At 40.7% G+C, this 15,655-nt stretch overlaps 1 protein-coding gene across 1 annotated transcript in view; it reads left to right on the top strand.

Moving 5' to 3' along the window:
* The window catches only part of Vwa8 (von Willebrand factor A domain containing 8), a 321,037-nt gene that overhangs the window by 79,159 nt on the left and 226,223 nt on the right, over positions 1 to 15,655 (top strand). The window contains exons 10-12 of the mRNA XM_021181216.2: positions 11,460 to 11,591; positions 13,598 to 13,732; positions 13,814 to 13,891. Of these exons, the coding sequence (XP_021036875.1) occupies positions 11,460 to 11,591; positions 13,598 to 13,732; positions 13,814 to 13,891 (345 nt within the window). The remainder of the gene's footprint in view (positions 1 to 11,459; positions 11,592 to 13,597; positions 13,733 to 13,813; positions 13,892 to 15,655) is intronic.

Below are 15,655 nucleotides of genomic sequence, written 5' to 3' on the forward strand. Positions count from 1 at the left end.
TGGCAGTTTCCGGTGTTGGTCAGGGTGACTTTCTTTGAATGAACACTCTTTGAACCCAGGAAGCAGGTAGGTGGAGGAAGGAATGTCGCTATCAAGGTATGATTAGCATACCTTGGAGCAATGAGTCACAAAGGTCACATTCCCAAGCCTCATCCTAAAGGCCTAGAATTTTGTTACTTCTTCAGTTCCTTTCCATCTTCCTATTTTTTCCTGTACTCCTCTTAATTTTCCTTACATATCTTTTTTCTTTGTCTTCCTTTTTCTCTTCTTTTGAGAAAGTAGTTGATGCCAATAACAAGAAAGCAATGGTGGGAAGCAAACACTCAGGTGTGGGTGTGGCTGGGAGATTTTTTATATGGGGCAAATAAATGTACAGCTGAGCAAAGGAATGATATGTCCACTGCAGTGGGAGTTATATATCTCATTGCTGAAGAAAGATTATGAACATGGACAGAGGAAGACATGAAAGGACCCTGAGGTTCTGGATTAGCAATGGGGATAAGAACATGACTCATGTTGCTTTTCAGCGCATGCGTATCAGAATTGTTTCTCCTGGCAAGATGTGAACAAGCGTCTTCTTGCCCCACATGGAGCACACAGAGCATAGTAAGGAAGTAATTCCACCCAAGTCTAGTTTGCTACATCAGAGAGTTTCAACCAGGCCACCTTACAGGAGCCAGGAGAGTTTACAGTTGGCTGCACTGTGTACTCAGGGTGCGTCCTGTGGGTCTAGTGCATGGCCTTGTGAATGCGCCTTGTGTGCTGCTGCCTGAGAGATGCTTATACCCTGCCTTGTGATCGTGTTCTCCCTTCCACCAGGAAAGCACAGTGGGCATTCTTGTGGAAGTTTTACGTTGGTAAACACAGCAGCTCTGATTTCAGTATAACAGTGGCCGTGTCATGGCCAGAGGACACATTACCCAATGTGTATGAAAATGTGTGTGTGTGTGTGTGTTTACACATTTTCTAGCTCTGTGGCCTAACAGAGCCTAGAAGCTATGATCACACCAAGTGCCTGAAAGTCTAAATCCCGTGTCTGCTAACAGGATCTAATTCCTGAGAATTAGGGCTGAACTAAAGATTGGGTCAAGAAATAGATGATGAGATCAAGGAGATTTTCAGTAAATGATGTCAGCATATCAAAGCCACAGAAGAATTTATTGACTTGAACATTAAAAGTAAACAGTAGCCGGGCGTGGTGGCGCACGCCTCTAATCCCAGCACTCGGGAGGCAGAGGCAGGCGGATTTCTGAGTTCGAGGCCAGCCTGGTCTACAAAGTGAGTTCCAGGACAGCCAGGGCTACACAGAGAAACCCTGTCTCGAAAAACCAAAAAAAAAAAAAAAAAAAAAAAAAAAGTAAACAGTAACTGATGATAATACATTGTATAAAATAGGTATCCATCCTATTAAAAAATTTAAATATGGAGGACAAGCAACTCTCTTTGTTACTGTAAAATGTGTGCCAACAAATATGGGAGAAATTATATAAATTGAAAAATCACTATTAGGCCATTATTAGATTGATGGTTGAGTTAGTAAGGTGTAAAGTGTGTGTGTGTGTGTGTGTGTCTACATGAACTTTCATAACTGGATATTAATGTCATCTCTGAATATCTTCTTGCAAATTACTCAGTTGACTTTAAAATAGGAAAGTGATATTTTTATAGTCACTGTCAACATGACCAGGCAGAACAAACTGACATTACATTGGCATTGTGTGCCTCTCAAGCATTGTGCTGGGAAGAGAGCATTGTTTGTCAGGAATCCTGTGGAGAGTTGAGAATTTGAGTTAGACTGTGAAGAAAAACAGTATAGTCCTGAGTTAAGGGACACTTTGAAGTCCATGAAAGACACCCGAAGAACTGCCCTGGGTTGCAGGCCACTGACGAGTGACAGCAGCTACATGCCATGTGTCTTCCTGCAAAGTCTTTGGTCACACAGGAACAGAGGCACTGTGGTTTGAGAACACATAACATGGTTCTGGGTTGTATAGATTTCTTATTTAGCAGCTTAAGGAGTGATTACATTTGCTAGAGTTCTTATTCTCAGGGAATAATGAACTCTGATGTTTAAGAGTACAGATTATCATATCTTCAGCTTGCTCTCAATTTGTTGATAGGAAAAAAAATGAGTTGATCGTGCGCATGTATGTGGAGTAGGAGGGAGGCCAAAACATGCTGGAATTGTAACAAGGAACTTGGGTGAAGGTGAAATGGAAGGTTTTGTATAATTGTGTCCTTTGATTTTCTTATGTTTGAAATTACTTCAAAATAAAAATTGTAAAAATTTTTAAAATATCTAACATTTAAAAATTTAAGAACAAATTTGTAATGTAAAAAGAAGTTTAAATTTACAATGTATTTATAGCCTAGAATGTATTTTTACAATTATGTAGAGTTTATACAGTTTTGAAATGGTTTTTAATATCTTCCCTGGTGTAGTTTTACTATTAAATTTATGTTTTTATTTTTGTCCTCAATTGCTAATTCTTGGGGCTTGCTTTTCTTTTAAAATATTTATGGCATCCTTTTTTTATTGTATAGTTACCAATGCCGAGTTCCAAAAGGCTAAAAATACCTTGTGATGTTTTGTTAGTGTATATTTATGTGTTGATATTCAGTAGAAAATTATTGGCTTACTAATTAGCTCCCTCTTGGAGGGACAGTTTGTTTTTCTTTCACATCTGGCTAAAGATATAGATTTCTCTGTAGTAGTTAGAACGTAAATACTGTCTAGGACCTCCATTATCTGAAGGCCAGGATTTGACAGCCTTAAGTATTCTTCAGGGTCTTGTTTAGGCAACCATATTTGATTTCATGGTTGCAGCAACCAGGTCATGACTTTGAAGTTATCATGTAGCAATAGGCGTCCTGGTTCTTACAGTCTTTCCTCCCCCTCTTCCATGATGATCTCTGAGCCTTAGACGTATACGTTGCATTGTAGATGTACTGACGGGCTGAGCAGGTACCATAAAGTCATTTATTCTCTTCTTTTTGTCCAGGCTTGGATATCTTATAGCTTCTATCTGTTGCAAAAGGAATCTTTGATAAAGGGCAAGAACTACACTCATCTGTTTGTTACTAGTATTTAGAATATAGTTAGAAATTATATTGGTTTAGGAAAACAGCAATAACAAGTTATTCTACTGTGACTTCTCCAGCCATGGGTAGTTGGCTAAGTTTATAGTACCAAGTATGAATTTTCACTTACTGCGTGGGCATTTAAGTTCAAATTGACAGCTAATAGTCACCCCCACAACAAAAGTGCCACTACATTGTACCACTGGGGATACCTTGCTGGAACAGTTCTATGGTCCATAGGCTTTAGAGCTGGATAGGGTAGTTGATTCTTCTCCCTTGGTAGCTTGCATAGTTAGCACTTTCAGATATTATGAATGCTAGTTCTCAGGGAAAAGGCTTCAGGGTGAATTCCAGACCAATTTCTCCCAGTCTTGTATTTGAAGTATGTGGTGTTTCCATACTAGAGCCTTACTTTTAAGTTCTGGAAGGCCCCAAGGACAATGGCAACAGCCTATATTGTTTGGGACCCTCTGGGACCTCCCTGACCAACAACTGAAAGGAAGTTTCCTATGTTTGGGGGGTTTGTTAGTCTACAGCTGCTGGGGAGCATTATAACTCTATGTGGCCTAATTCCACTTAAGCCCCACTCCCACATACGTATGTAAGTATTATATACATGTTTTTAAGTAAGTTTATAAAAATGTTTTCATGTGGCTTTTTCATACATCCTCAGTGGTCTTTATCCCCCTTCCACCTCTGTGCTGCTGTCCTTCCTTGCCCTCTCATAGATTCTTTCTCTCTCCATTTCTCTTATGCACTGTGTCCTGCTACCGTTCTTGATGGTTTGAGTGATGATGCTCCCCATAGGTCCATGTGCTCCTTAGTGGAACTGTGTGGTGAGGATTAGGAGGTGGGGCGTTGTTGGAGGAGGTGTTTCATTGGGTTTCGAAGAGTCAAGGCATTCCCAGTCAGCTCTCTGCCTCCTGCTTGTGGCTCCAGCTGTCTGCTGCCATATCTTTGCTCTCTTATCATAGACTCTCACACTTTGGGAGTGCCAGCCTCAAAGGAACCCTTCTTTGTGTAAGTGCCTTGCTACGATGTTTTGTCATAGCAATGGAAACTTAAGACACCATGTTTCTAGATGTCCTTCTCCCTGCCTCCATTTCTACTTTCCTGGTTTCTGTGACTACTTCAGGAGTTGGATTTCTCAAGAATGCTGTTTCTCTTAGCTTTGCTCTTCTTTTGGTCTTCATGATAAAGGAAGCAGAAATCGGGTTATTGGTTCATATTACAAACAGAAATCTTCTAACTTTGATAGTAGGTGTTGGAATTACTTTGTTAAGAGAAGAAAAAGTGTGACTGTGTTTGTCACCTTAATTATCTCACCTGAAGGTTGAATCACAGCCGTAGCTCGCCTGACCTAAGGAGCTGTTGCTCACAGTGATGTTCTTTACACACGAGGACTGAATGTCCTGTTTTAGCAGTGGAGCAGACTGCACACTGCTGTAGCTCTTTATCTGTTTTAGGGCACTCTGATGTATTTGCCACCTTAAATTTCTCTCTCTCATTTTTTCAAGGCATATCTTAAGCTAATGCTTATGTCTGAACAATATCCTCAAATAGTTTTGATAGAAAGTGTGAAAATTAGTGAACTTCATTAAATTCAGAAAGGATTATAATAAAGGACTGGGCATATCTGTTCTAACAGAACAAATCAAGAAGGGATTTATATTCCTTCATAGATATCATAAAAATTAATGAGTAGTTGCATTTGAATTTTAATGTAATCATTTAATTAGACTGGATTTTAAAGAAAAACCTATTACCCACTGAAAATGCAGCCAGCTAAAACTCAGAGGACTTCTCCTGTTTCTAAACCAGCTATAGAAGTGGCTGGAACGCCTTCAGTCCCCAGATGGTGCTTGTCACGTGATGCTCCTGTTCTTAAAACATCTCTGTAGCCATGGAATCACGTCTAGCTTTAGTTAAGACTCTGAAAGAAAATCCTTTCATTCTCATCTTGCCATGCTTTGAGAATGGTATGCTTGCTGGCAGTTTAGTAACAGACGCATCCAAGCTTCTTAGAACGTGTCTTGGCTCTCAGCCCCACTTAAGGAGGGCTCCGTCATAACAATGACTAAATTAGTATGTTCCCTGGGAGATTCAGGAAGGCTGTGCCACTCTTGTTCATTGATGATATAGTCTGAACCACCTCTCTCTCTTTGTGAAACTTGGAAAGATCTTGCATTTAGTGTTTTTGTCTAGTTCAACAAACATTAATTGAGCATTCATTATTTGGCAAATAATTGTCTCCATAGTGAATTCTAGAGATGCAGAAGCAGATGCTATCTGATCACTCCTCTTGGAGACCATACCGTCTGCGTAGGGCAGCAGACACTCTAATAACATTTTATATGGTGATTTTCTAACACTGTGGCTTAAAAAAGGAATGGCTCTGGTAAAAGCAATGGTTCGGTGAAAGCAGGCATGCAGGAGGCACAGGTGGGATGAGAGACATTAACTGGTAACAATTAGCATGAGGGGAGACCGAGCACAAGTGAGAGGTCAAGAGAAATGAAGCCCACTCGGACAAGTGAGCTGCGATGCTGCCAGTTAATGGAGGAGGGGACACAGCTCCTCATGGGGCTCTCTCTGACTTAGCGCTTTCTAGCAGCTTTTAAACTCTAGTTCTATTTCTAGAGCTATTTTAATATTAAAGATAACTCCTTGGTGCTGGTGCAGACACTAAGTCCAGGTGGGGCCTGATCAGGGGGGTCTTGGCAGGAGATTTCCAGGCAGCAAATGCAGTTTGCTGTTTTGGGATCCCATGTCTGTCTCTACTGGGCTTTGGGACCCCTTGCCCATGTCAGCACAGTGTTCGAGGAATAAAAAGGATAAATGCTTAGGAATCATTAGTGTGTAAGTGTTAGTTGAATTCATGGGGAATTATTTAATAGGTTCTGGGAGCAAGAAGAAAAGGAAAAAAAAAAAGAAAAACTGGATATTAAATTCTGGAAACAACCACATTTAAGGGTTAAGATGAGAACTCTGGAGTATTGGGGAGAAAGCTAAGGAAAATCAGCCATGGGACTGTTACATTAACCCGGTTGAGAGATTGTGGGGGCTTTGGCCATGAGGTTGGTAAGAGGTAAATGCATTTAGGTGGTTTGGAGGTAAAGCCAATATGACTTCCCAAAGACCTGAATACAGGGCTCAGTCAAGGAATCAAGGATAACTATAAGCTTTTCAGATTGTGGGATTTTATTGATGAAGTTGAGGATGGAAAGGCTGTAGAAAAATCAAGATCCCATGTTTGAGCATATTTGATGTGCTTGTTAGATATCCACATGGAGAGTCAAAGGGGCTATGGCAGGCACAGGTCAGCATTTCATAGATTCACCAGAAAAAAAAACAGGAGTTATGAAAATTGATGATTTCTAAAATTATTTATCTGGATATGATAGAATTTTTTTTTAAATAAGGAAATATACCTAAGTCCTCCTGGAAACATGAAACAAGCATCCTGTTCCATGACGGTTTTGGTATCCAATCAACTGTGAGCACATTATGTTCTCACATTAACAGATGTAAGCGCTGTGTCTCATCAGTCTGGGATTAGTAAATGTTTCGATGTTTTTCTCTCTCTGCTCCTCACAAAAACATAGCCTGTGTTCTATTGCATAGGTTTGACACATTAATAATAAACTCAGAGTTACCAATAATAACTCGGTGTCAAATTAGGAAAAGGAATCAAAGTGCTTCTCCTTGGTGTCATTAAATTGAGAGCAAGCCCAGGTTTGGATTCTCAGCTTCTCTTGTACCCACATCTTCCATTGTCCCTTTCTGTCTGTTGTATGAGTCGGAATCTCTGCCTGCTTAAATGCTGTCTTGTGAATCTGTCCCTGTCTCTGTGTGTGCCCATGTGTGTCTTCAACAAAGGACTTTCCTCTCCCACTTATTAAACAGTACAGACAGCATCACATCAGGGGAGGATTGGAGGCTATTTTACAGAGATCTTGAACTGTTTTATAAGGGATGAAGTCATTGATTCCATCTGACCCCAGCTCACCCAGGTGACAGTTTTCAAACATCATTGTTAATAGACGTACTAACTTATAGCATTTGTGATGGATATGCACTTGATAAAGCCACTTTCACCTATTTTCTGTTCCTACCAGATGGTTATCATAACACATATACCAACACATGTATTACCTTAGGCTGGGGGTGTGGAAAAGTTCATAATTTATGATTATGGCAAAGCATTAGCTTAAGTTGTAGAAGTTAATCACATAGGAAATTCAAAGCAAGTAAGGTTGTTCTATTAAAGATAAAACAGGCCGAGTACACAGTGAGATAGCAGTCACAAATGATCAAGGTATGTTATTTATACTTGGCTGGGAGGTTCTTCTAAAGTACCAGTTTCTTGGAATGTAAGAGATGCCTTTACTGTAATGCATACCACATTCTTTCAGTTGGTAACTTTTGTTAAATGGTTCTCTCCTGATGTTTCCTAGAGTGACCTTGGAAAACATTAAGGAGAGCTTTCAGAGTACACTGAGAAGGAAGAGGTGGTAAAAGATAGGGAGAAAATGAGCTTATGAACTTTGGTGGTAGTTTGTGGATTTACCAAGAGCAATGTTAGTAAGTGGGAATGTAAGCCTAAACCAGATGGGTAGTATGGGTAGACGAGCACTGAGGAAACAGGGAGCTGGACCTGGATGTGCTGCTGGTAAAATGTGTGTGGTACTGAGCAGAAGGAAGCAAAGGATGCTGGGGGTCTATGATGACGTAAATTCGAGAAGTCTCCGTCTATTGTAACAAGACAGATAAACATCTTTATAGGAACACAGGCCAAAGTTCACAAGTACATAGTCTGTAGGCCTTGGGTAATGGGGGCATTTCTAGAACATCACTGCACCTTGCTTTGAGTGATGTAAACGTTGTTTTACCAGAGATAGGATGATGATTCTAGTAACTTTTCGTCACTTACAGTAGAACTCCTTTTTTCATTGAAGGAGCAGGAAAAGAAGATTATGATGAAAAAATTGATGAGTTTTCAAACAGGATTATTTTATTTTAGGTACATGAGTATTTTGCTTCCATATCTGATTGTGTACTGCATGGCAGGAGCCTGTGGAGGCCAGGAAAGGGAACTGAGTTAGAGGGTTGCTAGCGGCCGTGTGGGTACTGGGAACTGAACCTGATCCTCTCTGAGAACAGTCAGTGGTTAGTTTTCTCTCCCGCTCCCAAGCATGGGTGATTTTGAGGGTGAAGGGGAAAATTACATTTGCACTTTTTAAGGATTTATTTATTTATTTGATGTATGTGAGTGCATTGTCACTGTCTTCAGACACACCAGAAATGGGCATCGGATCTCATTACAGATGGCTGTGAGGCACCATGTGTTTGCTGGGAATTGAACTCAGGAACTCTGGAAGAACAACAGTCAGTGCTCTTAACCGCTGAGCCATCTCTCCAGTGCCCCCATTTGGGTTTCTATTTAACCAACTTTTATTGACTGACCCCTCACTACGTCCCAGGTGTGATTCTGGGATCTAGAGATTGTGGAGTGAGTTAAATAGATACATGTGGTATTTTCCCAAAGGGTTGACTTCTCATAAGGCTGTGTATCTGAAGGCTCTGTTGTGAGAAGAGAGCCACCTGGATTGCCCGCTGATACTCACTAGATAGGCTCCCATTGTTGACTCCTTGGCAGAGTAGCCATGCTTTGAATAGCTATTGACAGGAAAAGCACCCCACGGGACCACATATTTAGTAGCTGGTGAACTTCGTCTGTAGAGTTTCTCTTTTTGTGCTCCATAGCCTAGAAATGAGAAAAAGTATTACTTAGTGCAGTGTTTTTTCAACATTCTTTTTTTTTTCTTTCTTTCTTTCTTTTTTATTAGGTATTTTCCTCATTTACATTTCCAATGCTATCCAAAAATCCCCCATACCCATGCCCCCACTCCCCTACCCACCCACTCCCCCTTTTTGGCCCTGGTGTTCCCCTGTACTGGGGCATATAAAGTTTGCAAGTCCAATGGGCCTCTCTTTCCAGTGATGGCCAACTAGACCATCTTTCGATACATATGCAGCTAGAGTCAAGAGCTCCGGGGTACTGGTTAGTTCATCATGTTGTTACACCTATAGGGTTGCAGACTCCTTTAGTTCCTTGGGTACTTTCTCTATCTCCTCCATTGGGGGCCCTGTGATCCGTCCAATAGCTGACTGTGAGCATCCACTTCTGTGTTTGCTAGGCCCCGGCATAGTCTCACAAGAGACAGCTATATCTGGGTCCTTTCAGAAAAAAACCAATACAAGGATGGGAACCACGCCCTAGAAAAAACAAGAAGGTAATCCCTCAACAAACCTAAAAGAAGACAGCCACAAGAACAGAATGCCAACTTTAACAACAAAAATAACAGGAAGCAACAATTACTTTTCCTTAATATCTCTTAATATCAATGGACTCAACTCCCCAATAAAAAGACATAGACTAACAAACTGGCTACACAAACAAGACCCAACATTTTGCTGCTTACAGGAAACTCATCTCAGAGAAAAAGATAGACACTACCTCAGAATGAAAGGCTAGAAAACAATTTTCCAAGCAAATGGTATGAAGAAACAAGCTGGAGTAGCCATTCTAATATCTAATGAGATTGACTTCCAACCCAAAGTCATCAAAAAAGACAAGGAGGGGCACTTCATACTCATCAAAGGTAAAATCCTCCAAGAGGAACTATCAATTCTGAATATCTATGCTCCAAATATAAGGGCAGCCACATTCATTAAAGAAACTTTAGTAAAGCTCAAAGCACACATTGCACCTCACACAATAATAGTGGGAGACTTCAACAAACCACTTTCACTAATGGACAGATCATGGAAACAGAAACTAAACAGGGACACAGTGAAACTAACAGAAGTTATGAAACAAATGGATCTGACAGATATCTACAGAGCATTTTATCCTAAAACAAAAGGATATACCTTCTTCTCAGCACCTCATGGTACCTTCTCCAAAATTGACCACATAATTGGTCACATAATGCTGCCATCTTTTCATACAATCCCTCATGATGGTATGACACCCCTACCATAAAATTATTTTTCATTGCTACTTCATTACTGTGAATTTGCTACTGTTATGAATTGTAACAGTAGCTCTGCTTGTAACACAGGCTCTGACTTCAGCCCTGCATCACTGTCCCTGGGGAGAACACACCTTTAATTCCACATGGCTGTTTGCTTTTCTAGACACAATGGCTGTATGGTTTGATCCAGATGCATTTCGTTCCTTGGCCGTGCCTTGCCACTTTTTGTTGACTCTCCCTTGCAGTACCATGTCATTCCATGAGATCCGTGTGTCACTGCCCAAGATCCACAAGTCACTTGTTGGTACAATGTGGAAGCAGTTTTCACCACACTGGTGTATACTGTGTGGATTTTGTAAAACATTGGAATTCCTTTATTATGGTTGCACAAATAATTTTTTCCTTAGGCTTCTGGAAATTAGTGATTGTCTGTGGGATCTAAGTCTCCAAAATGAAGACTAAACTGGGCTGTTGTTTTTGAATATCGAGTTTGAACATGATTTTCTTTGAATACTGTTTTCTGCAGTTCTGTCATCCTTTTCAATAGTAGATGGTTGTTCATGCATTGCCCTGCATAGATCATTCATTTTAGAGATAATGTTCTAAAATGAGTATAAGTGTTTAATATTTTTTAAACCCCTCTGTTTTTCATATTGAAAAAACTCTATGCATGGGTTTTAAAAAATTTCAATTACTGTTTCTATGTGTTCACATACATATTTGCTTTCTGTGTTCATTTTTTAATATAGAAGCTAGTATAAGATAGTCAGTGTTAGAGTGTTAATGGTTCACATCGAGAGTGTTAATAGTTGGTTCACATCAAGAAACAACCAATGTTCTGGCTTTTTAAGCCCATTTTACAAAATTAAGAACTATGCAGAGATGCCACCAAGCCAGAGATTGTGCAAGACTGATTGTTGAAATTTATAAGTTACGCTATCCACCCAAAGTTACTGCTGAATGATATCTCAATTCTGTTTTCCTGAATTTAGGGGACACATTAGCAGCTATCCCCTGACACAAGTCTGTTTCAATAGTGGTTTCTAGAGTTGAATCATCCCTTTTTAGTAAATTGTGATGTTGAATTATCAAGAAGTGTGGATTATGAACTTGAGCCAGCTCAGGAGTGGAGAATTTCTATTTTGTATTAGTAGACTTTAGGGGTTATTTTTATATCATCTTTAATTATTGTTCAAGAGGAAAGGTATTAGTGAAAAGTAAAACATTCTCATTAACTTCCAGCTTCTGCTTGTATAATAACATGGAAATGGTTTCAGTTCTAATTAGATAGGACTCCAGTTAATTAACAATCTGACATATCTTCCTGGTGACTTACAGCGCTTTGAGCTCCAGGGTTCTGGACATTCCCTGCTTCCTAAGGAGATTGTAAGAGTCGAGAGGATGACTGACAGCCACGGCTCCTATGCCCATGTGACAATCCGGGTCGCAGGAAAAGAGGTGACCATTAAGGTACTTCATCATGGTTTATTCATCCTAAAATCTGTCACACGCCAGGCACTCCTGTGGCCTAAGTTAGGCTCTTGATCCCCTGCTAAGTCTTGGGCTCTGCTGTACCTCCCTAGATCCATCATTTTATGGCTACATCTGTGTGGTAACCCAGAGCTGTGTGTGAAAAATTCAGAATGAGGAAAGCCTTCCTTCACAAATCAAGTGTTGATTAACAGACATGTTTTGTGCTATGAGTTCTCACTAAGGAATAGTGCTTTCAAATGGACACCCACTGCCAAAGGGAAAACTGGTTTCCTCCAATGGAGTGTCACAGCCACACTCCTAGACAGGCCCCATGCCCAGAAATAGTGGGCAACAGAAAACAAACTCCATGGCATTTGTTTCTTTCTTTTTGTGAGCTCTTTTGTTTGTTTTGGCATTTTTTTTTTGTTTTATTGGGTTTTTGTTGTTGTTGTTGTTTATGATGACTTTTGTGTTGTTTTGAGAGAAAAAGAACATGAAGTAGGATGGGTAGTGGGTGGGGAGGACCTGGGAAGAATTGCAGGAGGTGTAAAAATGGTAAAAAAGTTATATAAAAATTAACAACAACAACAAAAAAGCCGGGCGTGGTGATGCACGCCTTTAATCCCAGCACTTGGGAAGCAGAGGCAGGTGGATTTCTGAGTTCGCTACACAGAGAAACCCCGTCTCAAAAAAACAAAACAAAACCAAAAAAAATTAACAAAGATGGAGAAAAAGGTAATAGTGCTTTCAAACAGTTTCCCTAGTAGAGACCCCACAGCTGCAGGAAGCAGCTTGCATGGAGGTTGTGCTGCTGAACACGTTAGTGAGGGTAAGGAAGGTGTGTGGCCCTGGAGCTCCAGCTGCTTGGTCGGTCTTGTCCTTTTCTTCCAAGCACTGCTGTAAGGGCTCCAGGATCCCCAGGAAACACAGCTTGAAAATGCTTGGCACAAAGGAGTAGGGAAGAACAAATGCTTGCCTTCTTTTAAGTGACTAAGCAAAGTTCTATTGTAATTATTTTGTTTAGATAGGGATTTACTCTTTATTCATGTAGCTATACTGTTTCTTAGATCTAAATATCAGTTATGAGTATCATGATCCAGGCTGTTTGTAATTGGATTTAGTGAGTATTGATTATATAGTAGGGTTTTGTTGTTGTTTGTTTGTTTTTGTATACTAGATTCTTATATACTAGATATAGGGAGACTGTCTCTCAAAAAACAAAACAAAACAAAAACAAAAACAAAAGAAATGAGAAGTGTTGGATGATGCAGATGCAATCTAGGTTTATGTGCATAGACCCTGTGTAATTGTTAAGTCATGTCATCTTGGTAAAGACACGGCAAGGTCATTGCCTCCTCTCCCTCCCAGTTAGCCTTTTATGTTAGTACTAGACACTTATGTAAACATTACCCAATGTATACACAATATAGAATGCAACTTACACAAACACATGATTTTTTAGTTTATGTGTGAGTTAAATTTAATTTAAAAAACCATCCCTAGAGGGGCAGAAGAGCTCAGTAGTTCAGAGCTCTAGCTGCCTTCCCAGAGAACAGGGTTCAATTCCCATTACCCATGTCAGGTGGCTCACAACCTCCTGGTGCTCCAGCTCCAGGGGATTAGATGTTCTCTTCTGGTCTCTGCAGGCACCCCCACCCAGGCATACATACACATACGTAAAAAATAAAATTTAAAACCAATGTCCCTTGAGAAGAAAAGAGCAAGGTCCAAAGCCCAGTGATTCTGGGGAAAGAGAAAAACTAAAAAGCAGAAAGCAAGTGATTTGGAGGAAATATTTGCACACACCTAATGGCTCGGGACTTCAGTTTTAGAGGGATGACTAATTAGAGATGTGATGAGGATCATTAGGTTGGAGTGAAAAAATGATTGCATAGAGTTGAATTAAAATAAACTAACAAGGGACTTTTGAGTAGAAACTATGTGCTTTCTATTGCTTATTCTTGGGAAAAATGTATATTTTAATTGCCTTTTTAACTTAACAGGTACCAGCTGGGACTAGAGCAGTAAACCAGCCTTGTGCTCCTGACCATTTCATTCAGACTGTCAGTCACAAGCAGTTACTGGCTGAGATGGTGCAGTCTCATATGGTGAAGGACATATGCCTAATTGGAGGGAAGGTAAGTGGCGGCTTCATTGTAAGCATTCGCTCTCAGCTGTGAGTTGACTCATCCATCACCTGCCTGTGTTTCCCTTTGTAGGGCTGTGGGAAAACGGTCATCGCTAAGAACTTTGCCGCTCTCCTAGGATACAGCATAGAACCCATCATGCTTTACCAGGTACGCCGTTGCTTTCTCAGACTTGGCCTGCAAGCACACAGTGCCTCTGACCTGCTGAGCATTTGATGTAATGTATAGCTGCAGCAGCATTCAGATGAGAGAGCAGTTATATTTGTGTAGGGGTTTTGCTTGTGCATTAGACCATCCGATGTGTGTTCTAAAGCAGGATCTGCTTTGCAGAGTTTGGTTTGTTTGTTTGTTTTGTTTTTTTCTAGACAGGGTTTCTCTGTGTAGCCCTGGCTGTCCTGGAACTCACTCTGTAGACCAGGCTGGCCTTGAACGCAGAAATCCACCTGCCCCTGCCTCTGCCTCCCAAGTGCTGAGATTAAAGGCGTGCTCCACCACGCCCAGTGGACCTGCTTTTCAGTAGAGATACATTTTCTGAACATGCACCCTCTGCATACCCTGAATACCTTTGTTAGTAATGGTTCCCCATTACTAACAAAGCCCACGGACTGCATATTCTCTGATATTGAATTCTGTCTTCTGGACATGGCGTGGTGCAGTTCTCTTGAGATCAGAGTAGCTGACAAGATACCCAAGATCCCTCTCTGCCTGAGAAGTGAGTGTGAGCTTAGGGAAGGATATTACAATTCCCAGGGGGACCATGCTGCTTTAGGTGCTTGTTCATCGCCACATCCATTCACACCTCACCACAGAGACCTTCGGAGAGTCTCCCCTCATCGTCTCATCGTCTCACTGCCCCGACCCCATCCAGCACCCTTCCCCTTAGTTTACAATAAAAACGATTCTCTACTAAATACTGAGGGGAAAGGAAATTGATGTACTTTGCAATACATCACTATAAATATTAGATCAGTTTACCTTCCCAAATGTCACAAGACATTTTCTAGGAAGACAGATTTTTTTTTTCTTCCTTTTAAAATTTATTTTTATTTTTTGAGATTAAAACATAATTACACCATTTTCCCCTTCTTATGTTTATACAAATACATATTTTTCTAAGTCTAACTTCAGTGGGTATAACGGTACTTGTGTGTATATCTTCAGGGCTGACCATGTGATACTGGATAACTAATTGGTATGCTCTTCCATAAGGAAGACCATTTCTCCCACTCGCAGCCTTCCTTAGTTGCCTGTGGTCCCGTTAGGGGTGAGACATCCTGGTACTTCCTGTCCACTTTAGCATGTCTGTCAGTGTCATCCTGTTTAGCTCACGTTTGAGCTGTCATTGGTGAGACTTTATTGGTGGAATCTGTCTCCTGACATTACCAGGAGGCAGAATCACACAGCAAACTCCTGATCCTTTGGCACTTACAAGTCTTTCAAACTTAGTAATATTTGTAAAAGTATCAACATTTTTTAACTTTAAAATAAAACTCCTGTCCTTTTTTTTTTTTAAATATTTTTATTAGGTATTTTCCTCATTTACATTTCCAATGCTATCCCAAAAGTTCCCCATACCCTCCCCCACCACTCCCCTACCCACCCACTCCCACTTTTTGGCCCTGGCGTTCCCCTGTACTGGGGCATATAAAGTATGCATGACCAATGGGCCTCTCTTTCCAGTGATGGCCGACTAGGCCATCTTTTGAAAATATGCAGCTAGAGACAAGAGCTCCAGGGTACTGGTTTTAGTTCATATTGTTGATCCACCTATAGGGTTGCAGATCCCTTTAGCTCCTTGGGTACTTTCTCTAGCTCCTCCATTGGGGACCCTGTGATCCATCCAATAGCTGACTGTGAGCATCCACTTCTGTGTTTGCTAGGCCCCGGCATAGTCTCACAAGAGACAGCTATATC

Source organism: Mus caroli, chromosome 14 (assembly GCF_900094665.2).
Source record: "Mus caroli chromosome 14, CAROLI_EIJ_v1.1, whole genome shotgun sequence".
Taxonomy (NCBI): Eukaryota; Metazoa; Chordata; class Mammalia; order Rodentia; family Muridae; genus Mus; species Mus caroli.